Genomic DNA, 27,836 nt, shown 5'->3' on the forward strand with positions numbered 1-27,836 from the left:
TGGGGATGCTCCATGAAGATAAATGAGCTACACCTCTGCAGGGAGAAATCAAGTGTGATAAGACTCAATTGCAAAGAGCTGCCCCAGGATCTACACCTGGATCCAAAGGCCATCGAAGACAATGGGATTTCAGTGGGCTTCAGATTGTAGGCTCCCAAGCATACCATGGGAGTGACAGTGTGTTTCAGCACAGAGAAGTCATGAGGAAAATTAAGCAATTGTGCGATACAAACTAGCCCTCAGTCCCAGCTGAGAAAGAGACCTAGGAGGTCTGAAAAAAGCATGAACAGCAGCAATGCAACTAGCAAAGGCTGTGCATACTCTATGCTGCCCTCAGAAAGATTCATGAGGGAGCCCTCCCCTCATCAGATCAAGCCACCTGTTTTATCAGACATTATGTTTCTGTGCAAGGTCCTGCCATGCAATCTTGATCCCAATCCCACCCATGATCAGCAAATGGACTAGGGGGGACACGGGTCCTGATTCTCCATTGTGCAGTCATTTAACAGAGTGCAAAATGGGTGCAGAAACACCATCAACCCACTTCACACAGCAGCAAATGACCCCACAATAAAGAATCAAGCCCACACAGCACCAGACCAGTCAAGAAATAACAGCTGCTTAGCAGCAGTCTCATTTTCTCACAGCTTGTCATGATGATCTGCAAACTCTTACATTCTTAGCATTAAGATCAAGATTTGTGTTTGCCCACTGTAATGATTTTTTTTGTTGTGTTGTAAATTTCTCGAATAGAAGCAGCTCAGTGTAGTAGCTGAACCCCATCCAAAATGAATAATGACATAGTTATGACATCAGATAGCAGAGCTATTTTCTGACTGTGTATGCCCTGTGGTTCCCATTTGCAAAGGAGTCAATCCAGGTGCAAAACAACTGTTGTCTTTCGTTCTACTTCGTGATAGCATCACCACCTAGTGTTTAATCACCTCAAGATGAAGAATGTGGCTGGAAGTAATTTATAAGCCCTTGTGCAATCAGCCATGGTCTCTCCGGGTAATGCATGAACAGTCTGGGGCATGGTGCATGTGGCTACATGTTTTGACTCTTGGCAGCAAGCAGATGAAAGACATGACTTTGTTCATTAAATGAGGCATGGCTACTGCATGTGTATGGGTCTTTGTGCCCATTTATTGATAAAACTACATAAAAAACCTTCAGTCCACTTGAGTCCTGGTTTAAAATTCTTCATCTGCTACAGGACACATAGCAGCAGTACTGTTTGTGAGACACAATCTCCTGCTTGATGCTCTGGGAGCGGAGGATTGGGTATCAGCCACAAGTAAATGTGGTTGGGAACTGGTTTGTCCATGTTGGGCCAAAGTCCATGATTTCAAAAAATCTGTTCCAAAGCAGAACAAAACCAAAAAAGTGTTTCCTCCAAAACAATCCCCCCTCCTCCCCACAAAAAGTTGTTTCTAAATCAATCAATCATTTTGATTGTAACATTTCATTCTGATTTTGATGGAAGGCAAAGAAATCTAAAGAACACAGTCTTTCAATGAACTAGGGTGTTCCCCAGAAGGCATGGGTAGCACCTCATCTGAGTGCATATTGCAAAGGCTACTGCATCATTTTGGATGCATGCAGTCAAAGAAGAGTCCAGAAAATAAGACTGTCTCAGTCACTGATGAAAGGAAAGTGCAGACTGCCTGCATTCAGGAGACACCTGGAAACGAGCAAAGGCCAAATACACTAAGGAAGTCTACAAGCTACTGTACTATGGTATGTCAAATACAAGAAAGAGAGCTGGTAAAGGTTTAGACACAGTGATGCAGGAATGTGTGATGGTTGCGGACAGGGTGTGACAGGATAATTTCAGTTAAGCTTGCTCTTGAAAATAGCCCCCTAAACATTGTGTACCTATGCATCCAAAGTGGGATATGACGAACAAGAAAAAAAAATTCTGAGTTCCATATTGACCAACCTATTCACCTTCAGATTTTCCACCTTAAACCTCACCTGACACACACTATATCAGGAGAATCCTGCCCTTCTATCTTGACAGGAAAAACACTCCCAAATTATTTGGTCTCTGTGGCAGATAGGTCAGAAGGGTCCACAGTATCTAAACAAAGACTTTCCAAGCAGGTATCTGGCTGCATTAGTTGTTGTTACCACTCTTGTAACCTTCAACCACCTTCAGACATACAAACTCACTCTCTGGGGTCTATTTCCATCTCTACAGCCTTTCTCAAAAATGCTCCCATCATTGAAATACGTAGAGCCACGGCTTAGACCGCTCTACGTACGTTTGCTGAGCTCTATGCAATAACTCATGACTCTGCTTCTGACTCAGCTGCACTTTATATTTTTTCCACAGGCAATTTTAATGCAAAGATAGCATCCATTCTTGACTTGCCTAGCACAAATCCAAACCGATTGTCCCTGACCGTTACTTCGCTTCATAGTCTCTTATCAATAACTTTCTCCCAGAGCTTTGTGTGACTTGATTATAATGCCATGGTAGTTACCACAGCCACGTATGTCTCTTCTCTTAAATATTGGTACTAATGTATTCTCCAGATATCAGGCATCTTCTCAGTCCTCATGATGACATTAAACTGTTGTGCACATATGTTCCTGCCTGCTTGCCCCAGGTATTTCCATACTTCTGCTGGTATGTCATCTGAGCCAAAAGCTTTCTTATTTCATGTTGCTCAATGCTGCTTCAACTTCTTCTAGAACTAGTGCCACCAGTCCAGTCCCTTTGGTTATTTTCGAGGGTCTTTGCCAGTCTATATTTTTCTCTCTCACCTTCCTTTGTTTCAAGATGGACAGATAAGCCTTCTATGGCTTTAGGCTTAGCAGCTGCAACCTCATTCTTTGCCTTGTTTTTGGCTTTTTTATACTCCTGAAGATCTTGCCGTTTGGGTGTCGTTTGCCAGAATTTTAAAATGCTTTTTCTTTTCTTTCATGGTCTCTCAAACTTTCTCATTCCACCACCAGATCTCATGAGGGAAAACAGACTCTTGCTTTTGTTTCATCAAGCGGTCTCTTTGCACATTCTTATATTTTGATTGCAATATGATCCCACCGTTAATTCATATTTTCTCTTAACCCTTCTAAAGAGATTTCTCCACTACTTTCACTTTAAACTCTTATTATAGTAGAAACCTTACAAATTAAACAGTCAACCACACACCTCATTTGCAACTGGAAGTACGCAATCAGGAAGCAGCAGAATCACACGCCACGCATTCCTGTGCTCACTGGGCTGCACCCTTCCTTGAAACAGGGGTCTGGTTCAGCTCGTCCCAGGGCTTTCTTCTTAGGCCACGTCCAGACTAGATATTAAAATCGATTTTAGATACGCAACTTCAGCTACGGGAATAACGTAGCTGAAGTCGAATTTCTAAAATTGAGGTACTCACCCGTCTGGACGGCGCTGCATCGATGTCCGCGGGTCTCCGTGTCGATTCCAGAACTCCGTTCGGGTTGATGGAGTTCCGGAATCGATGTAAGCGTGCTCGGGGATCGATACATCGCGTCCAGACTAGACGCGATATATTGATCCCCGAGCAATCGATTTTAACCCGCCGATGCCGCGGGTTAGTCTGGACGAGGGCTTAGGCAGCAGCCAGGGGGAAGTGATGGACTTTGCTGAGCACCAGCCACAGGCGGGTTTGCAGCCCATGAAGGCATGTCGTAGCACTTATGTCCTTAACAGCAGCCCCATAAAGCCCCCTGGTGCTCACTGGCAACTTCTGAATACCGTATATACTTGTTCATTAGCCCATTTGTTTATAAGCCGACCCCCCAAGATGGTTAGGTAAAAATAGCAAAAACTATGTGACCCTTTCATAAGCCAACCCTACATTTCAGGGGTTGGCAGACTCTCGCTCCCAGCCTGTCAGGGTAAGCCGCTAGTGGGCCTGGACATTTTGTTTACCTGGAGCATTCACAGGCACGGAGCCCCTCAGCTCCCAGAGTCCCGTTCCCAGCCAATGGGAGCTGCGGGAAGTGGTGTGCCACTTCCCACAGCTCCTATTGGCTGGGAACATCAAACCGCAGCCACAGGGAGCTGAGGGGCTCCATGCCTGCAGATGCTCCAGGTAAACAAAACAACAATGTATTAGATATTCAATTCAGTGATTCCATAGAGTTTAAAATCATCAAATTTTGGTGTAGACCCGTTTATAAGCCAACCCCCGTTCTTTGATGTGTCACTTTTTTACCAAACATTCAGCTTATGAATGAGTATATGTGGTAAGTTTTTGCTAAGCAGAATGCACTTTATTTCCATTTTTAAGAATATCCAAGCTCCTGAGGTTCTGACCTAGACACTTCTATTGCCAGAGGAGCCAGCTGTGTTAACACTTTGCTAAGCAAAGAAGGGGACAGCTTCTGTAAGATGAGCAGTACTTAAAGGCACAAGGCAAAGAATTTGAAATCCATATAACAAACTGTCTCCACACGATCCTACATATCATCATTCCACTGGGTAACAAAGGATGTAAACAACTGGATACCTTAATACCCATTGGAGCATTAGAGTATGTCCTTTGGTTAGCAGAACTTTAAACATGGCCTACATAGCTGGTAACAGAAATAAGTTATTCTCTACTTCATTTCCTAAAAAACATGATTGCAGTGTGCTGCTGTAGGTGTCTGCCTTTCAGAAGTGGTCAACAGTAGCAGAAGTGACATTATATAGAGAGAGGAAAGAGGGCCTTATTGTTAAGGCAGTGGACAGGGACCCAGGAGATCTGAGTTCTATTCCTAGCTATCAGACTCGTGTGACCTTGGCCAATCTTCACATGAGGCTAATAACTCTTCCTTTGTCCATCTGGTCTATATGGATTATAGGATCTTCAGGGCAAGGACTGCCCTTTACTATGTGTACAATGGGGCCCTGATCATCACTCAATAAAAAACAGAATCCATGATGGCTTGGTGAGATAGACTGCGATCATCTGACACATTGCTTATTACATTAATACCATATACCATAATGTGATCCATACTTTACGCATCAAATTTTGATGTGTTTGAACACTCTTAAAAAAATTAATCTATATTATACTTGCTCTCAGAGCCTGGACAGGCAGATTTTACACCATCTAAGTAAATTGTGCAGGATTATGTGCTCATGCTTTTAGTTTTCTTGCCAAGCTAAAGCATAAAGGCTTAATATCTACATCTGAAGAACTCTGTGTATTTCAAAAGCTTGTCCCCTCCATCAGCAGAAGTTGGTCCAATAAAAGATATTACTTCACCTACCCTTTTTCTCAGTATAGAGAAGGATCACCCTAGTCCATTAGCTCCATTGAATGAATAGCCATTTCTCTGGGACAGAGTCCAGACACACCACCTCCACAAGCAATTCTGTTTCTAGTCCTGTTATATTTAATCTCTCCTTCCCATTTACACTTCTCTATATTCCAATCCCTTGTCCAAAAAACAGCAGAGGAGATGGGGTAAGTGTTAACTTTGAAACTACTGTGTTTCATACACAGCTCAGAGAGAACCAAGATGTTGCCTGGAAGTTCAAATCACTTCCATTGCAATTTGTGCAGCTATCAATTCTGCCCCTTCTGAACATGCCAGGAGGCCTGGAGAGAACAAAGTAAAGAGTCAGACTTCATAACTACAGAGCACAGCTCCTAGACCCATTCCCCTGGTAGCCAACCACGACATATCCTACTCTTTGAGCTGGAGGTGTGACTAAGTTGAAGGACACACAGCATGCTAGCTTGGTCAGAACTAGTATGGGTAAAAGTAATGGCAATGTGAGCCGCTTGCCACCCCAATTACATGCTCATGGTTTTCAATGGGTCTATTCTTGGAGCGGGTAGCCCCTTCCACTGCTTCTCTACTGTTGGCACGTTACCTTGATCAAAGCTAGCACAAGTATGTCTTCTTGAGCTGGGAGTCACACCTCCAGCTCGATACGTAGACGTACTCTGGGTCTGCACAGCATGCTTGAGTGGCTACGAGTCAAGCTCAGCACACAACAATCCAGTGGTTGCTCCATAAAGCCAAAAGGAAACTATTTTTTTTTATTTTAGGCTTTGTTCTTGGTGCCGGACAATCACCCCTGCAGGGATACCAGTGATCCACATTTCACGTGGATCCTCCCTTCCACCACCAATCCCCCATCTGCACAAGCAATTGTTGAGAATTTTGGAGTTTCAAAACACAGGTCCTTCTTTGGGGAGATGTGTCTCAGGAAACCCTTGAGTAAACAACCTCACAAATTTGCACCAAACCACACCCTGGGCCATGATCTGGAATACTAGTATTCAAGCCAATCACAAAGGACATGTAGATCTGTCGGATGGACTGAAAATTTAACTTTAAACAGAAACTCTGGGCTTGTCTACACTGTTCCATCATGCGCACCACGTGGTGTAAATTTCAAAGCGCACTGAAATGTTGCACTCTAACTGCCACATGTGAATACTACTGGCATGAGCTAAAAGATGCTTAGTTTTTGTTAACTCAGCCCTGTCAAACCAGAGTGAAAGGCAAGCACAATGAAATAATTTGCAGTATATGCCTGTGATATTGTATCTCTCAGCATAACAATCAAGTAAACACTATTTCATACTTTGTTTGAGAAGTGCAGCAGAGCACATAAAAGGCACTACCCCCACATAATGAACAGTAACGTAAATACACTATTTAAAACCTAGTTGAACCAATGTTCTGTTTAATAGTGTATAAAATATAACTACCATCATTGTCAAGTAACTACAATACTATAAGAAAGAGCATTCACAGACAAAATATCACAGGTAAAATATTTTGTGTCACTTAACAGTCAAGTATAGTTTCATATTCTCATTAGATAGATTGAATTGAAGAAATCTAACTGATGTGACTAGATTTCTAGGCATGTTCTGGTGGTTACTGAATCTAACACTGAAGTATGGTATGACATGTGAATGTGCATAATTTTTTTTTAAACCATGCCTACAGAGTAGGATCTAAATTGGACGTAAACACATGCAAGACATCCTCTCTTCAATACAGTTACTTCACTAAAACCATTTACCTATATCCAGTGTAATATTTTGAACTCAACTCCTATTAAAAGTTGACAGATGCCTTTAAGACAGCTCAAAATTAAGAGAAGCAACTTTGTGATTGTAATGAGTGCAACAGGCTTTGTTTAACAAAAGCATTTGGTTGTATTTACTTGTCTCTTTACTCCCTATGGACATTAATTTTATGCATGTCATTTTAAAAACATGAATTAGTTAAAGCAAAAAAAGAGACAAATACAGCAAACCATACACATTTTCCTATAGCAACACAGTAGCATAGGATTTCCCTGCTGCACATAATGGATGCATTTCCATCTCTCTCTCGGCCAAACATTGCTGCAATCTTCTTTTTACAATTCTAGAATGTTTCAGGATAACAATGGCATTTCATTTTGTACGGACAGTTACACATGCTCAAGGTTAAGTCTGCAAATAAACGGAGACCTGAAGGAGCCCAGGTAAAGATATCCGTTGTGTTCATGTGCCTCACTAACATAAGTCACCACCATTCCATTGGGATCATGAAAGCTTCTTCTGTAGGATCCAGTTTCGCTAAGTTCAACGACAAGGCTATACTTGGGCACAAACTTTATCACAGTTTCTTGACTTAGCAACTAAAAAAAGAAAAACAGGAAGAGTGAGTTGTCGTATAGTTATCTAACCATGAATTACATACACTATCATATATTTCAAAGCAATCAAGGATCATGCCAAACCTTGGCAGTAATCAGTGAACAAAATAAGCCTTCAGATTTCAGGTGAAAGTTAACTGCATAGATTTAACATCTTAAGAGCACCGAAAACTCATCTGTAAAAGCATGTTTGATAGAAAATTCACTTCAGTGTGGAACTCTGGGATTTACTCAGCATGACACTGATGCACAAGGCACTAGTGTTCTCACACAATTTCATGATGCCAGTGGCCAAAAATCAAACAGATTTTGTATAGCTCTCAACAGTGCTGCTTATTTGTGACTTGGTCCCCAACCCTAGCTCTCTGTTGATATTCTTTTACCGCACTCAGAAATTACAAAAAAAAAAGTTTTAACACAGCATGGCAACAGAGAGTTTAACTGAACTGTCATTTCCATCTTAAATGCCTGTTAGTCAAGACTGATGTTTTTATGAGAGAGAAATATGGGGCTAATTCTATTTTTTTTTTTTTTAAAGAACGCCTGTTAAAATGTCTGAGGATCAAGAATTCTTAAAGTGATGTTGACAGAATATTTTGTACTGTATTTTAATTTGATTTTACTAAAAGGCAATCAAATGCCAACACCTTATGTTGATACACCAGTGAGGCTGAGAGTTTGATAATACAAAAGAAAATAAATGTATAGTTAAAAAAGACACAGTGGATTTGAAAGCCTGCCTTTCCATTTGAAAATTGTGTACTTCCTAATGGTAAGAGCAAGCCTTAGTTTTGCTAACTATAAAAAATGTGGACGACGCCTCCAACTAGCATCATGTGGCTTACCTGTAGCTTTAATCACAGCACCATGATATCTTCCAGTGAAAAAGAGCAAAAACAAAGCATTTTCTTTTCTTTAAATAAAGTAGTAAACTGTTTTTCCCTTTATCTTAAATACATTTACCTTAAATATTATTCTTTTAATCCATGGTTTTTCAGATATAAAATCCACCAAAGAAAATCCAGGATTGGGTCGAACAGCTGACATGGCTACCCAGTATCCCCCAGAGCTGCTTAACCGGATATTATCTGGAAAGCCGGGCATATTTTCTACAAACATATCTGCTCCACCTTTCATTAATCCAGAGACATAGTATCTGTAAAATCACAACAGGATAATCAGGACATCCTCTTAACCTAAACTAAGTTCATACAATAAACATAAGTTCAATATATTTTCTACTAAAAACAGCTTTTCTTACTGCTAGCAGAGTGAAGTACAGTATGACCACATTCTTCTGTCTGATATGCACCTACCAATGACTACAGCTTGTGCCACCATGCACAAGGGTCCAGCTGATGAAAGGAAAAGATTGTAAATCAGATGTCTCCAGTGAAGGAAAAAACTGGGTAGAATAGGAGTTTTTCGCCTTGCTACTGAAAACCTCAGAGGAAGATTTAGTCTCTCTAAGAGATGTTAGCTAACCTGTATGGTGTAGACAGAGATCAAAGTAAAGCCATAAATGGATTAGGAGTCTGATCTGGGAAGCCAAATATGCAATGATTTAGCTGAAATACCAAAAGCAGCAAAGAATCCTGTGGTACTTTATAGGCTAATAAGACGTTTTGGAGCATGAGTTTTCGTGGGCGAATACCCACTTCGTCAGTTGCATCCAACGAAGTGGGTATTCACCCACGAAAGCTCATGCTCCAAAACACCTGTTAGTCTATAAGGTGTCACAGGATTCTTTGCTGCTTTTACAGATCCAGACTAACACGGCTACCCTTCTGATACCTGAGATACCAAGATCATTGTAGCACAGCTGCAATATCACTGACATTGTAAGAGTTAGTGGGACATATTCTGATGGCTAATATAAAAGCAGAGTAACTCCATTGCCTTCTATGGAGTTATTGCTGATCTCTGGTATAGCAGCAGAATTTGCCCCACATCATTTATATAAATTGTGGGATTGAGCAATTCAACTCAGTTTACTCATAAAAAAGATAAAGATATGGTGCTACAGTCTGTCACATCTACCCTATGAACTATGGTAGAGGAAAAAATGGGGTGAGAGCACCGATTAGAGTGAATAATTAATTGATTCAAGTTTTACAGTCCCCCTTAACTTGTATGAGCCTTTTCTCCCATCTGGGGTCAACTAAGTTTTAATTTCAAAGAAATAAAGATAGATCAGAAATAATGTCTATTTGAATTTCAGCTGCTTGTGTAAGTAAAGCAGATGCTCTGTGGCTAACTGGAAGTTAGGTTAAATAGTCTGAAGCCTGAAAAACCTCTGAAACCTCTACCAAACACACTTTTTGAACCCTGCATTCCCTTTTTCCCCCGCCAGTGTCACAATAGTTTTGACTTTAGCTCACACTTTATTGTGACCAGAAGGCAAGAATATTAATCTTTTCTTCTTAATGCTAAACAGAGACCAGTCCCTGCTGACTGGAGGGCAGAGAAAGACAATGATATTGTTGTGTGTCCATTTTGCAGAGTGGCAGGGATGTTCTGCTGAATCACACTGTTAATAGGCATTCAAACTCTGCAGAGAGCTACTGAAATCCTACCAGTTCCTACCCTATTCACACTCAGGAGATTTTAAAGTTCCCCACCCTTACTGTTTATCCCACCAGTGTTGACAGCCTTCATGGAGATGGACCACCAGCTGCAGGGACTGTTTTAAACACCACATTGCTTAGATTTGCTCTGAGCAGGCCAAATTAATTGACAGTGTGCATAGAACAGTGTCAGCAGCTGTTGACCCATTTCCACTGATTTCCCTCCAGAACCCCAGTAGACCTGGACCAGAGAAAGCTGCACCAGGGTTAACAACTGCAGGAATTTTTTCAAAAATGTCTCTAATGTAGGCAGGGCCATTGCATGACACAAAGCTTGTTAACTCCAGCTGGATTAAAAGCTAAGTGGGGGCAGCTGCCTAAAGAGAAGCAAGGACCAAGAACAGAAGAGGCTCTGGATGGAAACCCTAGGGACAGCCAGACACAGGAAGGAGGGTTACTGCTAAGGTTCGTGTTGGGTTATTATGCTTTGAGTTACCAATACAGCTAAACTGGGGTGAAATTGGATACTAATGCAGTGTCTGTGCACTTTGAGGTCAGGGTAGGGATTCGGTCTATTCCCTTAATGACCGAGGCACTTCTATGCCCAGCGATGGGAATCAAATACCTAGATAGAACCATGCACAAAAGACTAAAATCTGCCTTGATTATACCCTGTGAAGCCCTACTTGAAGTCAATAGGGTTGCATGAGTTGTAAGTCAGGGAAGTATTTGGCCCAAGATTTTCTTTTATGCTGCATAGTCGCATTGCTTAATGCACTACAGGAAAGGGCTCAGATAGTGATGAGGCTGGTATAAAAACCTATATAGAATAGAAGGTAAATCAATTTAAAGCCATTTGACAAAGTAAGGTATCCCCAAGTGTCTCACTCACCTCCTTATTCTAGCTAAGGTCGTTTCTGCTACCAACACAAAATCTTCAGCAGGAGAGAGCTGGACTCCATTCGGAAACCTCAGTCCTACCATTAAGACTTTCACTTCTTTTGTCACAGTGTCATATTCAAGCAGGCTAAAGACAGAACATTACACGTGTACTTAAGTGAAGTGGGATAAGACAGTTTGCTCAGTTGCCGTTTGCTTTGCCAGGCATTTCCCTTCCTCTTATTCCTCCAGGTTTTATGCACAAAGAATTTGAGAAAAAGCAGATCACTCAGGGCACATTTAAGTTTATTTATTTATGACCTGGAGAGTGGGGCAGAAATACACCAGCTTTTTAAGGTTGCTAGACAATTGTCCATGACAGAATTTGGGTAAAAAAAAAAGTTAATTTTTAATTTTAAAAAGCACATTCCACTAGAGAAGATTTACACAAATAGGCTTTTTGAAAGAGGAGGAAATCTCTTACATTTGTTTCATTTCTGCATGTGCCAGCTTCTTCCACACATTCCCCCTTGCCATTTTCAGAGCAGCATTATCTGCATGGTTTATAAAGACTCAAAGGGTTTTAAAACCCAACTAAGCTGTCCTGGCTATTCCTATTGGTTTGATCTGCTGTAGAGTAGATGGATTGCTGTACGTAGATACTTGCCGTCCATCATCTGTGCCTTCCATAACCAAGAATGAATAATCCCTCCTTTGCCATTTACTGCTGGAGTCTGTGAAGAAGATTTTCCTCCCATCCCGAGTCAATGTGAGGTCATTCACAAAGGACAATTTGTGATCCTCAACTGGTTCACTGGTTGATAATAGCATTTTCACGTCACCTGATTACAAAAAATAAATAAAATAAATAAATCTGCCCATCTTTTATCCTGCCGTTCCAATAATCTGAACCCTAACACAATCAGATAGGTGTTAAATTGGCCCAGTATCTTTTCTATCCTCAGAAGAGCAGCTGTCAATGTTATACACCATTTTGTATGTGTAAAATTTTAAGATATCAGCATCTGACATTGTATCAATCCACATCCATGGCCTGCACAGAAATGGTAACGATGAAAAATGTTAATGGGGGGCAATATTGACTGAAATACAGGGTAAAACTAGTATCACTGAAAAACTTTTACATAGAAGATGCTTCATATTGTAGAGAGCCATACACTGTAAAAGCTTTTAAAAATATATTTTCATTTAAAGTATACACTTAGGCCCTGATCCTGCAATTGGATCCATGCAAGCAGACCACTGCACTATCCTGGAGTTGGCTCTGTGGGGGAGAACTGTCTAATACTTAGGGCACTAGCCTGGAACGAGGTTCAAGAGCCTATTCTGCCACAGACCCCCAGTGTGACCTTGGGCAAGTTACTTAGCCTCTCTGCCTCAGGTCCCCATCTGTAAAATGTGAATAATAGTACTTCCCTATCTCATGTTGGGGGCCAGGGGGATGCAAGGATAAATACATTAAGGACTGTGAAATGCTCAGATACTATGGTAATGGGGCGGGGGTGTAGAAGTACTTCAGCTAAATATGCTTTGTTTAGCTAAATAAAGCACTCAGCTCTATGGATAAAAAGCACTGGGTTGAAGTTAAGTGCTTTCCAAAAGGTAAGCATTGGTAGCCCTCTTTATGGTGACGGAAACAGAGAAGCATGCAATGGCAAAAAGTGACTGGGCCAAAGCCACAAAAGTCAAGTAGAGACAGAAACAGAAGCCAAGCTGCCTGACTCAAAACTCAGTCCCCATAGCCCGGGGGCGGGGTGGGGCAGGGAGGAGGAGGAGGAGGAGAAGGAGAACCATACCTGTGACAGTATCAATTTCATATATTCCGTAATACGCATCTGCCACAAACAGGGTATTAGTTGGCCCAACTCTGATGCCAAGGGGTCTCCCGCAGGTGGGCTCATCTTCCCTGGTTCCTTTTGAGACAATTTTACAGCTGTTTTATAGGCAGAGCAGTTTGCATATAAAGGTATTGAAGCCACTCCAGCAAAGAAAGTTCAAATATAACAACAAGACTATATTGCCAGCTTCCCACCACCACACTTATAAATATATCATGCTCTCATTTTTCCACCACGAAATGAATTTTAATGATCAATGAATCAGAGCTGCTGGAAGGTTAGCGTTAACACTGCCCTCTACTGACAGGCCTAGCAAAAAACATACCTACGCTAAGTAGGGGTGGTTGAATATTTTGAAAAAATTTTGTTTTGATGGAAGTTTGGAATTTTGATTAAACAAAATATTGACACAGAAAGTGGCTGTTCTCAAAAGTGTTTGACATTTTTTAGTCAGAAAACCCCAAACCAAAAGTACTCTGGTTTTCTAATAAAAAGTCAAAAATTTCTGCTGAAAATAATAAAAAACAAAAAAGACTTTCCCCCAACCAGCCCTAACCTCAATACTTTGACAGCTAACAGAAATTCTCCCTTAGAACAGGCAGTAAAGATCTGTGTTTTCAAAGCAGATATTTAGCACTACTGCCTTTGCTGTATATACATGGCTTAGCCATTGACTACAGTGGTTTCATATGTATATACAGTTGAAATCATAGTATAATTTACAATGGCAACTGCAAACTCAACTACTATATTAGCTGACAAATAACCAAGACAAGTGTGGCACTAGTACTGTGTTAGTAATAACTGGTGTTCACTTAGTCACCTTCAAACAACACTGAAAAGGTTGTCGATAACAAAGAAGGAGTGTGCCAGAGGATATTTGGCACGTGCCTCAAGTTTCCCTTCTAATAAAAGATGGAGGAAAACTATTACAAGTGAGAGTCACACTATATATTTTATTCAATTTGTTTTTCAAAAAATGTCCATAAGGTGGTTGCTGCTGTTTAACGTTTAACCTGGGACCTCTTCTACTTATCTACTCTAACAGCAATGCTACCATGGAAATATCTCAATCATTGTTTGAGTCATCTCTCAATCTACTGCAGAAGTAACAAAATTTGTTTGCTAAACCTCCATAAATAACGTCAACTGGATAGTAGCACAACAGTAATAGTCAAGGATTTATGCAGAGATTCCATTAAGATTATCAGTGGGTATCGAGCTTTGGGAGAGTTTAAATGCACTTCAAAACGTCCCCCAAATTTCCTGGCACAGGCTGGAAAACAGCTGCCTGACTATTCTTTGGGCTGTGTTTTTAGTCCTTAGTTTTACTATGAAAGGAAATTACATATTGGGCCAGATCCTTACCTGGTATAACTGACAGCTCTATTGATGTATAGCGACATAGTTCCATTGACAGCAATGGAGCTGTGCCATTTACACCAGCTGAGGATGTAAGTGATGTAGAAAGGCTAAAACAAACAAAAGCAAGGGTGTTGAGCAAAAGAGCTGTAACGGCATCCTTCATCACACTGTGTCCAGGTATTGCAGAGAATTCTCACTTATATTTCGTATGGGTATGTCTACATTGCAGTCAGGATAGCACATATAGACATCAATCTAATCCACCTTTGATGGAGCTAGCTCACTAAAAGTAACAATGTAACAGCAACAGAATAGGCTAGCCCCCCAAATATAATCTCACCTGGGATTCCAGCCTGTACCACCGCTATTTTTTAGCAAGCTAGCTCAATCAAAGCTAGTTTGAATATACATACGTAGACTGCAACTGCACCTCCTGACGGCAGCGTAGACATACCTTAAAACAGTCCCCCACCCCACCCCCAAGTACAGCATTGAGAGAGAAAGTTTGTTGCAAACCTAACTCTGAACTCCCTTAAGACTGGGGGTTTAACTCAGACTCTCAGAGCCCTGCTTACAAATTAAGCACTTTAAAGTAGGCACTACAGCACATTTAGGTAACATGCAACTAGCCCAATTACCAAGAAAAAGGGAGGAGGGGGATTTTAAATTCACAAACGCATGCCTCACCCAACATGTAATTGTGCAGTTCTATGCCTTACTGAACATGCAATTGTATGCCACTAACCTGGGTCTATTTCATATGATGGGTATCAGATTTTTAATAATACAGGGAAAAGGTAACAAGGAAAAAATAATTAAAGTAATTACATGCTGATCACCTTCATCTTGCTTAATATATAGCAATTCTAATTTATGCAACTATTTCCGCATTCCTCCTTCAAACAATGTGTCCTATCTACCCAAAAGAAGGGGAAAAGATGAAAGCTTGTTTAACTGATGGAGATAAGAATCTTAGCTACATCTAAATATTTTAATGTCTCCAAATCTCAAACTCTTCAGAAATTATAAAAAAAAAAATAACTATTTCAGAGTTTTATAGATAATAGTCACAGTTTAATCCTGAAGACTAAGTTCTTCACAAACTGCATGCAGCATTACTGAGATGCAAACGTATTTGGAAAGGATGACAGCAAGCAGGTGGATAACTGGCAAAGCATAGCCTTCATAACAAAGTAGAGAAGAAACTTTGGCCAAGGGAGCCAGGGCAAGCTATTATTTGTTTTCAACACAAACAATCTTTATAAAGAATTAACACATATAATCTCTAATGGTAAAAAAGGCCGAGCAGGACCTGCGTCTTTCATATAGCTTCTGAAATAGCTGCAAATTAAGCTGTATGGACTCCTACTTCTCTGCCTTGATGACAGAAGAACTGAACCTTTTGCCTATAGTTCCAAGATATTTTCTCTCTTCTCAAGTTTCTATAAATTGAGAGCTAGCTCATGCCATTTTGGTATATCCCAGAGTAAGGGGAAGAGCTCCAGTGGCCCAAGGGAGCACAATGAGGCATCTCCCCCCCTGAAAAAGTCACTGGTACACAGGTAAGCATGCTCACTACTACACCTTCAAGGGGCACAGCTCACTTTCCCATGTGGAGCAGGGGGTTAAGCGCATGGTCCAATCTCCTCGCTGCCTCTTTTGCTGTCATACACCCCAGGGAGATGGAACAGTGCAGTTCTTCAGTTTCCCCAAACCACAAAGAATGCAGTATTGCCTGGGCTATATACAGGCTGTATGAAGATGAGCAGGAAAAAGGGAGAATACATGCTCCTGGTATTCCCCCAGCCCACACCCATACTCAAGAGCCACATACAATCTTGTCTTGTATTAAAGAAGGGCCGATCTAATTTGTCATCATTGTCAAAGCGTTCTCACCAGATATTATAGAAGCATTTGAATGCTCTTAAATAAGTCTTACTGTAACCATGCAAGCAGCTACATGTGGACATGAAATCTGATAGCCAAACCATAAATGCAAGCTGTGCTCTCTTTGACTATGTCTATACAGGCAAAAATCAGAAGTGAAATATACTATTGATGCAGGGCTACTGCAATACCATAATAATGCTTACACTATGCTGCAGCTCCATTACTGTTGTTTACAAGTATCCACAGGTGCAAGGGATGTTAGCCAAGATTTTCAGACCTAGAAACCTAAAGTGAGGCTTTTGAACTGAAGAGGCCTCACTAACAAAGGTTATAAATATATACAGCTTCCACTGACTTTGTGAAAGATCATGAGAGAGGCATATTGTCACGTACATACTGTTAATATTCTCATGAACATTAGTTTAACATGTTGGGGTACATGACATTCAATGAGAAATCATCAACGTAGCCTATGAAATCAAGGAAATATTGAGCATACATGTCAACTAAGCATGGACACGCTACTGTCAGCTAAAATCCAGCTACTGCACATGTGCACTATGCTGTGAAATATGTGAAGATGTGCACCTGCAGAAGAGAGCAAGATTCAGTGCTAACTTATAAATCATTACAAAATTATCCCATGGATTTTTCAACTGAATGATAAAAGTATGTAATGGTCAAGAATCATTATTTACTTACTGCATGGACCGTGGCCAAGTCTGGCTAACGTTTTTATTTCCCCATCTTCAATTTTTAGAATCTTTCCATCAGCTGTGCCAGTAAACAGCACATCTGCATAAACAAACAGTATTATTAGCTTGGCTACAAAACTGCTGTAATATACAAAATCTTTTTATAAAGATGTAACACAAATGTCAGCATCTAGCCCACATTCCCTCCCACACAAAACTAATGCACTTTGAACACATTTAGTTAAAGATACATTCTTCCCTATTTATTCTTGTACTTCAACTGAAGCAAGTCCAGGCAATTAAATCACCCAACTAGCTAAGCTGGATTCATTCAAACAAACAGGAGGAGTTGAGTCTCAGACCAGGTCGCTGGTTTGAATCTGACCATGGACATTAGCGATGGTTCTGTGGCCTCATCTCAGTGAGCAGAATTCCACATCACCAAAAAAAGACTCAGACACCACCATATAAATCAACCTTGCTACGACTTTCAACAGGGATGCCACCAACTGAATTATCCTCTCATGCTAGAAATGGTTCCTTCAGGTCTGAAACACTCAAGCAGGGATGTTTATTACACTGATACTGCTTAGGCTGTACCTGATCTGTGAAAAGATAACTTCAGTGCTGGATTCATTCCTTGAACTACGTCAACCAAAACCAAAAATATTGCGAAGTCACATGACAGCAATGGGACAAATTAGTTCTTAATACGCCATGATGAGCTCAAGCCCCTCTCTGAACTTTGCCATAATTCTTTAAAAGTACATAGATGGTGGGTTAGAAGAACCACTAAAGTGTTTGGGCTTTTAAACCTCCAGTTTAGGTGCTTGAAAGTGTAATGGTTTATTCCAAAACTGTAAGAGGAAAAACTATTTTGATCTTGAAGGAAGGAACAGCTTCTATTTCCTAGAAAAGTTCCAAACTTCCAGCCAGGTCAGAGATTTCAGCCATCTGAAGTCCCGAAGTCTTCTTGCAACTACCACCTAGAGAATAGAATCTGAAAGACTAACTGAGAAGCAGCAGACAGCATCCATACTTTGACTAAACATTTCAACACACATTTGTGGAGCCAGGCAGTAGTAGCAGAAATTAGAGAATGAAGGACTCTGGTAATGATTTACTGGGCACCTTCCTGATAAGGTTAAAGATAACTAGGGCTTTAATATATCTTTCCAGTTAACCAGGAAAAATGGCAGCAAGAACCGAGCTAAATATACTGTTACTAATCAATTCCACCTTTAAAGGAAACCGCAGAGACACTGTCTCAGATAGAAAACTGCAGCTCCAGCTCTTCGTTTACTGTTAGCACTGAAACATAAGGATCTGATTCTATAGCTAGGTCTGAATCTCACCACTTTCAGGGCACACTGCAAAATTCACCTGTCACAAAGGCACTTTCCTAAGAAATGGGCACAGTGTCTCCAATGCCACTTGAGTCTGGCCCTTCTGATAAGAAGCTGCTCAGTAGGAGACAGTGTAGAGCTAGTAGGGGCTTTCTGTGTAATGGGACAAATTTATTTAAAAGCACCTCCAATGGTTGTGTACAGCAGTAGTAAACTTCAATGTTTAGGAGTCTGATTTACCAATACAATTTATTGACAGTATGTTTTATTTTATTTAAATAAAGCTTAATACTCTGAGAAACTCAATTACATAATCATACAGGTGGATATTTAAAAAGGCTTTATAACCACTGAAACCTAATTAAAAAGTTACTACAAGTGAATATCGGAACAATAGTTTCTACAGTTAGGACCTTGACGTCATTAAAAGCCATGTTCCAGAAGGGTAAGGATTTCTTGTGAGATCTAGGGGTATGTCTATACTATCCGCCGCATTGGCAGGTAGTGATCGATCTATCTCGTCTAGATGAGACACATCGATCCCCAAACGTGCTCCCCATCGACTCCGAAACTCCACCAGGACGACAGGCAGAAGTGGAGTCAATAGGGGAGCGGCAGCCGTCGATCCTGTGCCGCAAGGATGCAAAGTAAGTCAATCTAAGATATGTCGACTTCAGCTACGTTATTCTCATAGCTGAAGTTGCGTTTCTTTGATCGATCCCCACTCAGTGTAGACCAGGCCTAAATGACTTACTTCTGGGAAAGGGGCTACATGGAGATATGTAGCTCTGAGTTGTTGGTTGCTGACCCAAGACAATGTTAAATTGAAGACACATGGAAGTCTGCAAAATTTGGTATCCAAGAGATATGTGGCTGAATCAAACTCTTAGCACAGAAGCAATAGTCAAAAAGCCACCCTAAATCCCCACAGCTTTCCAGTACTTACCACCAATATTGGCAATGGATTCGGGTCCAATAAGTTGGTTTTCAAATATCCTCTCTGCCTGTCGCAACTTAATATTTGGCTTTAACACACCAGTCAGGAGGGGAGGTTCTTTGAAGCTGTAAAATCAAAATGCAGGTCTCATGATTTTATCACAGAATAGGTACAAAGTCAAATGCTCTTGAGCAAAAAGTTGAGCAATTTTTCCAGGTTGCCAACTAGAGTGCAAAAATGACAGCCGTTTTTGAAACAGTGTATTTCATTTTCCTGGACATCAGCAGACTTTTCTGATGCAATATATCAGCTCTAGCCTGTATCAAGTCTTAGGAAATAAGAGAGTTTTACAACACCAGCGTCTTGATGTTCATTTAAATACAAGTCAGTTTCAAAGATGTGGTTCAGCAGTCTTAAATAGTTGAAATAAAATTCAATTCAATGTTGCTACTTAGCTAGTTGATAAACTACTGTCCCAGTTATTATGGCCCCAAACCTTCAACTGGATCCATGCAGATGGATGCTTGAACCCACACAGATCTGATTGCAGGTTTGATGCCAGTAGGAGAGAGAATTCATCCTAGAGAATTATATTCTCTACTCCTGAAAGAGCCTTAATAATTGTGACAAACACCTCCTTTCAACCCTGATTCTGTGCTTATTTACACATGAGTAGTCTCCCCACTGAAGGTACATGCGTAGTTATGTGACAGCTGCAATCTTGGCAACACTAGGGTCTTAACCAGGATCTCCATAGCTAAAAGTCTGAGCTAAAGAGCTATGCTTTCTGACTGGGACCATAACAGACTCTCGGCCTCTGTGGATTGGGAACAGAGGGGCCCCAAGTAACACACACTGACCAGTAGGTTACATTTACTTACATGAATAAGCTTTGAAGCATTGGAGCCTATAAGCCTGACTGATGTGCTTAGTAGCAACTGGGACGGTAGAGAATTCCAATTTCTGTTAAAATAATCTAGATACATTTAAGTACAGCATTAGTAGAGCAGTGATAATTAGTTTGGCTTTGAGGGTGTTTTTTTAAAAATCTAGTAAACAAGTTTGCAGAGTATGAGCCTAAGAACATTGCTATCTGATCCACAGGGGGTCTGTGTTCAATGTGGTTCCCCACTCACTTCAGTAAAACTCCATGCAGGCATAAAACTCCAAACTGCAGCAGATCTGACTGCTGGACTACAGCCTTGGATTGTAGCACTTTGGGACAGAGACCATGGCCTTTGTCTAGGGCTTACAACAAACGGACCCCTAATCCTGCTTCTGCACGCTACTGCTTGATACTAAACAAAATCGATACTAAACAAAATCTATAAAAACTCTGTGAAAATGAGTCCCGCCCCAGGCTGTCACCTTCAGGCATGGGGCGGGGGGTGAACGGTTGCAGCTGTGAGTCCCACGTGGCTATCAGTACCCCCACTTCAGCTGGTGCAAGCACTCCTGGGGAGGACATACACCACCGACAGAAGGAGGATAGTAAGGACACCAACAGCTGACTGAGCTACTGTGGTGGCTGTAGGTCGACCTAAATATAGTCTACCTAATTTTGAAGTGTAAATAAGCCCTCAGTAACTTCATAAAGGTTGACTAAATTTTATCCACCAACATAAAATCAGTATTAAGTTACCTTGCAATAAATTTCAGTTAAAACAAAAAACACAGCTCACCTTAGAGGTTGAGGGTCTATTGGACATTCCAGGAGAACTATTGCTCCAAGCAAGGGAATAATTAAAGACACAGCCAAAATCATGAAGGTCACACGGAACACCTTACTGCTGTAAGTACTGCCATACACAAAAACAAGTTAGGATTACAGCATAAACACAACTTTAAGATTTTAAGAATTCTCATTACAAAATTTTCTTTTTGAAAAGCCCACTTCTTTCTGCTTCACCCCCACTACACACACTTCTCTTCATGTTCAACCAACTGCTAAATCATGCAGCCAGCATAAAATCAGGTCTGTCATCTGTTTGAGTACAGTATTGTATGTATACAATGCATCATAACTAGAGTATCCATGCATTAGAAATAAATATGGATAAACTACCATCTACCTTCTAAATTAACTTTGAGTCCAGTCTGGAAACTCCTATTCCAGTAGCTAATATTGCTGCCAAGAATAAGTCACCTCAAATAACTGGAGCAAAAGAGATACTGAAGTACTTTTAAAAAAACACTTTCTTAATTTAAGAAGCCTTAACTCGAAACTCATAATATAGGGGTGTGATGTTCCCCTCTGGTATTACCTAGAAGGGTGATCTGCTAGGTCACGCCAATCTCTGACTCTGGGAGCCAGCCTTACCCTGCTCTGCTGTGAGAACCCCACTCCTGGGCTGTTCACGCACAGCCTCTGGAATGTAAGCTGCTCTCAGCTACTTGCAACCAAATGACACCAGCCAATATCTCCAGTCTCAAACACAACCCTAGGAACCACCGTATTGCAGTGTCCAGTTATGCCTGCTGGACGCTGCAATTTTATATTAGTTCATCAATTTAACAAAGAAATTGATATGTACCAGGTTTGTTTTCCCAAGGGGAGTCTCTGCCATGCTTCAAACCAAACATACTACTTCAGGTAGAACAAACAAACAGATTTATTAACTATGAAAGATAGATTTTAAGTGATTATAAGTCAAAGCATAATGAGTCAGATTTGTTCAGATGAAATAAAAGCAAAACGCATTCTAAGCTGATCTTAACACTTCCAGTGCCCCTACAAACTTACATGCTTCTCACCACAGACTGGTTGATTGCTCTTCAGTCAGCTCTCCCCTTAGATCAACACTTCAATCGCTCAGTGCGGTGTCTGTAGATGTAGCTGGGAGAGAGCATGGCAAATGTCTCTCCCTTTTATCATGTCCTTTCTTCCCTCTTGGCTTTGTCCCCCTTCCTCTTTCAGAGTCAGGTGAGCATTACCTCATCGCAGTCCCAAACTGACCAAAGGAAGGGGGGTGACTCACTTGAGAGTCTAAGAGATTCTTTTGTTGCTTCCCAGGCCAGCGTCTTTTGTTCCTGTGAGGCTGGGTTGGGTTTGTCCCATATCTGCCTTGATGAGAACTACCTCTCTGCTCCTGGAGTTTTTGCCTGAGCTTATTTTAAAACCATGAGGATACATTTTCAGCCTCATAACTACATACATGAAATTATAACCCATAACATTACTGTAACAATTACTATGACATCACTATAACAGCCATGTTCAGTGCGTCATGAGCCTTTTGAAGACACCCAACATGACAAACTTCGCACTGGATACTACGCAATCATTTTATAAAGATGAACATGGGGGTGTAGGGTGTTCCCCCAAAGTACAGCGCATCACAAAGGTGAATATAAATAAACCCTTCAATTCACCTATGCAGGACACAATATCCATCAAAACATGAAACAAGACACTAACTCTAAAATAACAAGTTTAAAACTGAGAGTGTGTGAATAGCAAGCTGATCATGCCGCTCAGAAAACAATACAGATATAGTACCTTCCCAAACCCAGTTGCAGAATTTCACCCTGGGAGTACAACAGACTTCCGGTAGATATAGTAAGGCAGCCCATCTGCTGATAGTAGCCTGTGTTCTCCAAATTTACCATGAGAACCGTGTTCCTCACTCTTGAAAAAGATCATGATCGTGACAGTCTGTTGCTCTCTGAAGTTGGCCAGAACTCTTCTTTGGAGTTGAAAGGTGTAAAAGCCATGAATTATCCCCAAGCATCAGAGAAAATTCAAGACTGAGTAGAGGGACCTGTCAGGGTCACTGAAGTCCTGAAATGGATTAGATTTTACATATTTACATAGCCCAGATAGGAAGGAAAATATACACTTCTTTTCTATGCAAGCACACCAGGGCTGCACAACCTTCCTCGATGCAAACAGGGTCGTCTCTTGGGAATGGTTCTTGCATACACTGTTTTTGACTGTAACAAGCCCCATGACACAGACAGCTACCAGAGAAGAGAAATGCAAAGATTTTTGGAGCATTTGTGGTTTGAATTGGAAAGGCAGCCACTGAGACTTTCAGCTGCTCTCTAAAACAGCCATTAGCATATACCCAATCTCCTTGCAGTATCCATTAAACCAACAGCAATAGTACCTTGTGATGGCATGCATTAATCCTTGGAACCTTTCCAAGGTATTGTCCTTGATCAGCCAATCATCCAAATAGGGGAGAAATGTATGTCTCCACCCTGTGTACAAATATCACTGTGATCACTAGGCAGTGAGCACATACACAAGGTGCTGACAACCAGGCAATTTGGGGGATTATTAGTGTTGATCCCTATGTGAAAAATCTAAGTAGAATTGAATTTGTTCCTATTTGTGTGTAAGCATTCACAAATTTGAGCACGCAGCTGGTCATTTTCCTTTTGCAGAGGCATCATTGTTGGCAACCCAGTTCTGACTGCAACTGACAGGATCTATTGTTGTGTTGAACCTGGCCACTCTAGGCAGGCACTGCCAGGTAGCTGCTCATTCAGAATGGGCACAGCACATAGCAGGCCCTTCCAGGAGGTGTTGCACATACTGAGCTGTAGGCAGCAGACTACTTGCGATAGCGCTGACCCAGACTGAATCCATGATACTTGGCACAAGGCTGTCCCAAGGCAGCAGTCAGAGATCAGGCCAAATGTGCCATTATCACTGCTTTGCTTGTTGCCATGAAGATTAACCCTTTAGTGCTCTTTCACAGTTCAGAAGCTTTCCAAGAGGACCACTCTATGGGTGTCCCCCTCCTGCCAGTTATCTTCTGCATTTTAAAACCATTCATCTGAAGCTGTGTGTTATTGGTAGCAATTGCTCCACTCTCCCTTCCTTTGCACCTGCACCAGCCCCCTCATGCTTTTGGGTAACTCAGGGAGGTACAATGGCATTCCCCACACCAGTTCCTCCATCTTCCTCAGCTGCATTACAGCACCAAGCCCCATATCCAATCACCACCACCTAAACTGAGCCATTTTGGGAACTGCCTTTAACCAATTTCTTCATCTCCTTCAAGTCAAGCATCTGCTGGCCTTGCAACAATTACCATATTTAGAACTTGCACCTCAGAAGCTTCAACACCAGCTTCCAGGGCACTCCAACACCAGCAGCCTTGGAATTGAAAGGTGGGAGCAGAGAATAAAGGGGAGGCATGGGTCCTGATTAAAGTTGGCCTCTTATCTCTATGTATCAGTTAACCAAGTTTCACATCTCTTATCACATCTCAAAAGATAAAGGCTCAATATCTTCAGAACTGTCAGAAATTACTCTGAGCTAAGAGCTTCAACCAAAACCTCTTTATAACAGCTGAAAACTACTTAAGAAAAAGTGAGCATCAGAGAGAAAACTGAAACTCAGCTGCTGAAGCCCGCTTAAACTTCAGTTAAATCTTGCTTTCCAGGATAAAGGTTACATTTCTGACCCCAACTAAACAATGGACAAAAGACAAAGAAAGGGTGCAGAAAGGACTTGAAACCTCACATTCCAAGACAGCAAGCTACTGGCCTTGTGCAGGCTTTTTCTGTTCCTCGAGCTGACAGAAGCTGCTAATCTCTTTTTTAAAAAAAAAAAAGAGAAAGACAGAATACAGACAACTTTCTATATTCCAAACAGTGGGCAATAAGGTGAATCACTGGAGTTAAAATGTACTAATTTTGATAAGCAAGATGTGAATCCTAAGATAAGATTAGACCTCAAGAAGCCAACATATCTGGAATCCTGGCTCTAAAGCTGGCTCTAGAATCCTAAAGGACAGATAAGGTTTCCAGCAAGAAGAGGCAGAGAGATACTTCTAGAAACAGGAAAAAAAAGATCAGATAGAATCTGATGGGTGTAAGATTCTGCTGTGTCCTAACGAATTCTGCCTAGCCGGACAGGTGCGGAATGGGACTGAAAATGATTTTGCTAAAGGCAGCGCCACTTCACTCCTTTTTCCAACAAAACTCTGAGCTAATTTACACTTGCCATCTAAGATAAAAGCAAAATACAAAACACATCATAAATGAATCACAGCCCTCTTGTAACTGGTGGGCAGAGTACATATCCATAAACATCCCAGGCTATTCAAGATAGATCTACAACTGAGATGTTGGAAAAAAATACATGCAACTCTCTATAGTTGCTTTTTTGCTAGACATTGTTGGTTGAAAGAAATCAGTGTGTCTGTTTTCCTTTATATGAAGATCACTTGAGCTCAAGAGCACTCCATAAATGTATCCTATCATATTACTGAAAAAGTAAATTTTATTTTAAAATAAGAAAGGAGAGCCTTGGCAGATGGCGCCTTTGTACCAAGCCAGGAAGAGGGGGCTGCTGAAGCTGGCTCATGATCTTGGTGCAGGAAGTATCATGACAGGTTACCAAAGCAACCATCCCTAATATTTCTTCCACTTCAGAACAGTGTCAACACAGGAGGAGGGAGATTGGTGCAACAAGTGGTCCCAGCCATTGGACTAGTGCAGGACATATCAAGGCAGGAAAAAGAAGTTGTCAAAGTAACTGAGCCTGGCTGGCACCTCCCGATACCTGGAAAAACTGGTTAAACAACCAGTCCTTGCAGCCAAGTCCTCTTCAGCCAGGAACTGTTGAGGCAGCAAGAGGCAGGTTACCAAGGCAGCAAAGCTTGCTGAACCTCTCTGACAGATGATGTGCCATAGGCCCTCAAGCTGAAGGATCAGAGCTCCTAATTAGAGAAGCATGGCAGCCACATATACTATTGGGTAATATACAAACAAAGCCACCAGTGGCAACTACTTCCTTCTGATTAACCTGAATGACAAAGTAAAGAGGAAAAATAATTTCAAGACATCAGGATGAAAAGGAACAGAAAACAAATATAATCCAAGGCTGTGCAAATCACCCACTGTCGAATCCAAGACAAAAAACAATTAAAAAGTTAGAAAGTAAAAATGGCCCCAATCATATCAATTATAACTATTACCATTAGAAATGTGCAATTTATTCCATGGTTATGCAGATTTACATGAAGCTTACTGAATTCAAAAAAGAAGATAGTTTAAAATGGAATCCTTTAATCTAGTTGTGTTGAAATAACATTTTAAAGCTATTGCATTATATAGCCCAAACTTAAGTATTAACTGTAAATTTACACTGCTGGAAAACAGAAATCCAGTACAGAGCAAGAATTGAATATATCTGTGCAACCTCAACACAGTCAATAGGACAACACAAGTACAACCAAAAGCAGAACTTGGCCCACAGAAATGCATGAGTAACTCTGGCCTGGTTAATGTGTATTTGTGTTGTTTTAATAATAGGTTTTGGCTTAAAAGACTCAAAAGCACAAAATAGTACCGCTCAATTAAAAACCTCTTCTGCCAGAGAAATCTGTTAGATGTATAAAATACAGGAAAAGCCCACCACCTTTAGATTTTGATTATCCGATCAAAATATAGAGTGAAAGTCTGACATTCCCTGGTCCCTAAAGCAAGTGCAATGTTGACCAAGAAAAACACCAACAAGAGATGTTGCAAAAAGGGGAATAGCTGTAGCATAAATACTATTTACTCCAGAAGGGATCCAGGGATGAGGGGGATGAAGTGCCACGAGAGGCCTAAGAAACAAGACATTTGAAATACTCCACCAGGCCAATGCTGCCTATATATCCGATGAAGTGGGCCTGTAGCCCACAAAAGCTTATGCTCAAATAAATTTGTTAGCCTCTAAGGTGCCACAAGTACTCCTGTTCTTTATACACCCCAGAGCTCTCTTCAGTGTCCAGCCACCCCTTTTCATGTAAAGACCCCAGACACCCAAGCATGAGCACCCCACAGTGTATCCCAAGCCAACACAAGGTGCAAAGCCAGGCTATGGCCACTAGCACCTCCTCCCTGCCCCTACTGCCCCCAGTCACTAACCCCACACAGAGAGAGTGCCCCAACCCCCCTTTTCCAGTGCACTAAAACTAAACCATGCCCCACTCACCCCCCCTTCCCTCAGCAAGGTCAGCTCTTCCTCCCTCCCCGCATTCACCCTCACCCCCACCTACTCACCTCAGCTCTTCCTCCCTTCCCTTCTCCCCACCTACTCACCTCAACTCTTCCTCCCTCCCCCCATTCGCCCCCTCCCCCACCTACTCACCTCAACTCCTCCTCCCTCCCCTCCATTTGCCCCCTCCTACTCACTACACAGCCCTCAGCAAGGTCAGCTCTTCCTCCCTCCCCCCATTTGCCCCCTCCCCCACCTACTCACCTCAGCTCTTCCTCCTTCCCCCCATTCGCCCCCTCCCCCACCTACTCACCTCAACTCCTCCTCCCTCCCCTCCATTTGCCCCCTCCTACTCACTACACAGCCCTCAGCAAGGTCAGCTCTTCCTCCCTTCCCCCCCCCACTCACCTCAGCTCTTCCTCCCTCCCCTTCTCCCCCCCACTCACCCCAGTCCTTCCTCCCTCCCCTCAGCAGGGTCCGCTCTTCCTCCCCAGGCTAGCCCACTCGCGCCCGCCCGCCCGCCCTCCCAGCGAGGGTAGCTCGCTCTCCCCCCACCCAGGGGTGCCGGGTGCGGCCCACACCTGCCATCCTTGGCCTCCTGGGCCGGGGTGTCCTCCGTGATGACCTGGGGTCGCACGGCGCGGCGCTGCCGCAGGCCCTCAGCCTCATTCATGCTGGTCAGCGCCTCAGCCCGCCCCGGGCCCCGCGCGCTCAGCC

At 41.9% G+C, this 27,836-nt stretch overlaps 1 protein-coding gene across 3 annotated transcripts; it reads right to left on the minus strand.

Moving 5' to 3' along the window:
* Nucleotides 1-4,927: 4,927 nt before the first annotated feature.
* Nucleotides 4,928-27,836, minus strand: APMAP (adipocyte plasma membrane associated protein). Of its 3 annotated transcripts, none has more exons than XM_030558250.1 (9): nt 27,701-27,836; nt 20,860-20,976; nt 19,187-19,302; nt 16,902-16,994; nt 12,903-13,019; nt 11,753-11,927; nt 11,099-11,233; nt 8,603-8,795; nt 4,928-7,621 (listed from the first exon to the last, which is right to left on the minus strand). In XM_030558250.1, the coding sequence occupies exons 1-9, from the start codon at nt 27,790-27,792 to the stop codon at nt 7,412-7,414; spliced, it is 1,248 nt and encodes a 415-aa protein (XP_030414110.1). In that variant the 5' UTR covers nt 27,793-27,836; the 3' UTR covers nt 4,928-7,411. The 3 variants fall into 3 exon arrangements, with proteins under 3 accessions (XP_030414110.1, XP_030414111.1, XP_030414112.1); XM_030558251.1 differs by lacking the exon at nt 27,701-27,836 and adding an exon at nt 21,921-22,068; XM_030558252.1 differs by lacking the exons at nt 20,860-20,976; nt 27,701-27,836 and adding an exon at nt 20,059-20,821.

This window comes from Gopherus evgoodei, chromosome 3 (assembly GCF_007399415.2).
Source record: "Gopherus evgoodei ecotype Sinaloan lineage chromosome 3, rGopEvg1_v1.p, whole genome shotgun sequence".
Lineage (NCBI taxonomy): Eukaryota > Metazoa > Chordata > Testudines > Testudinidae > Gopherus > Gopherus evgoodei.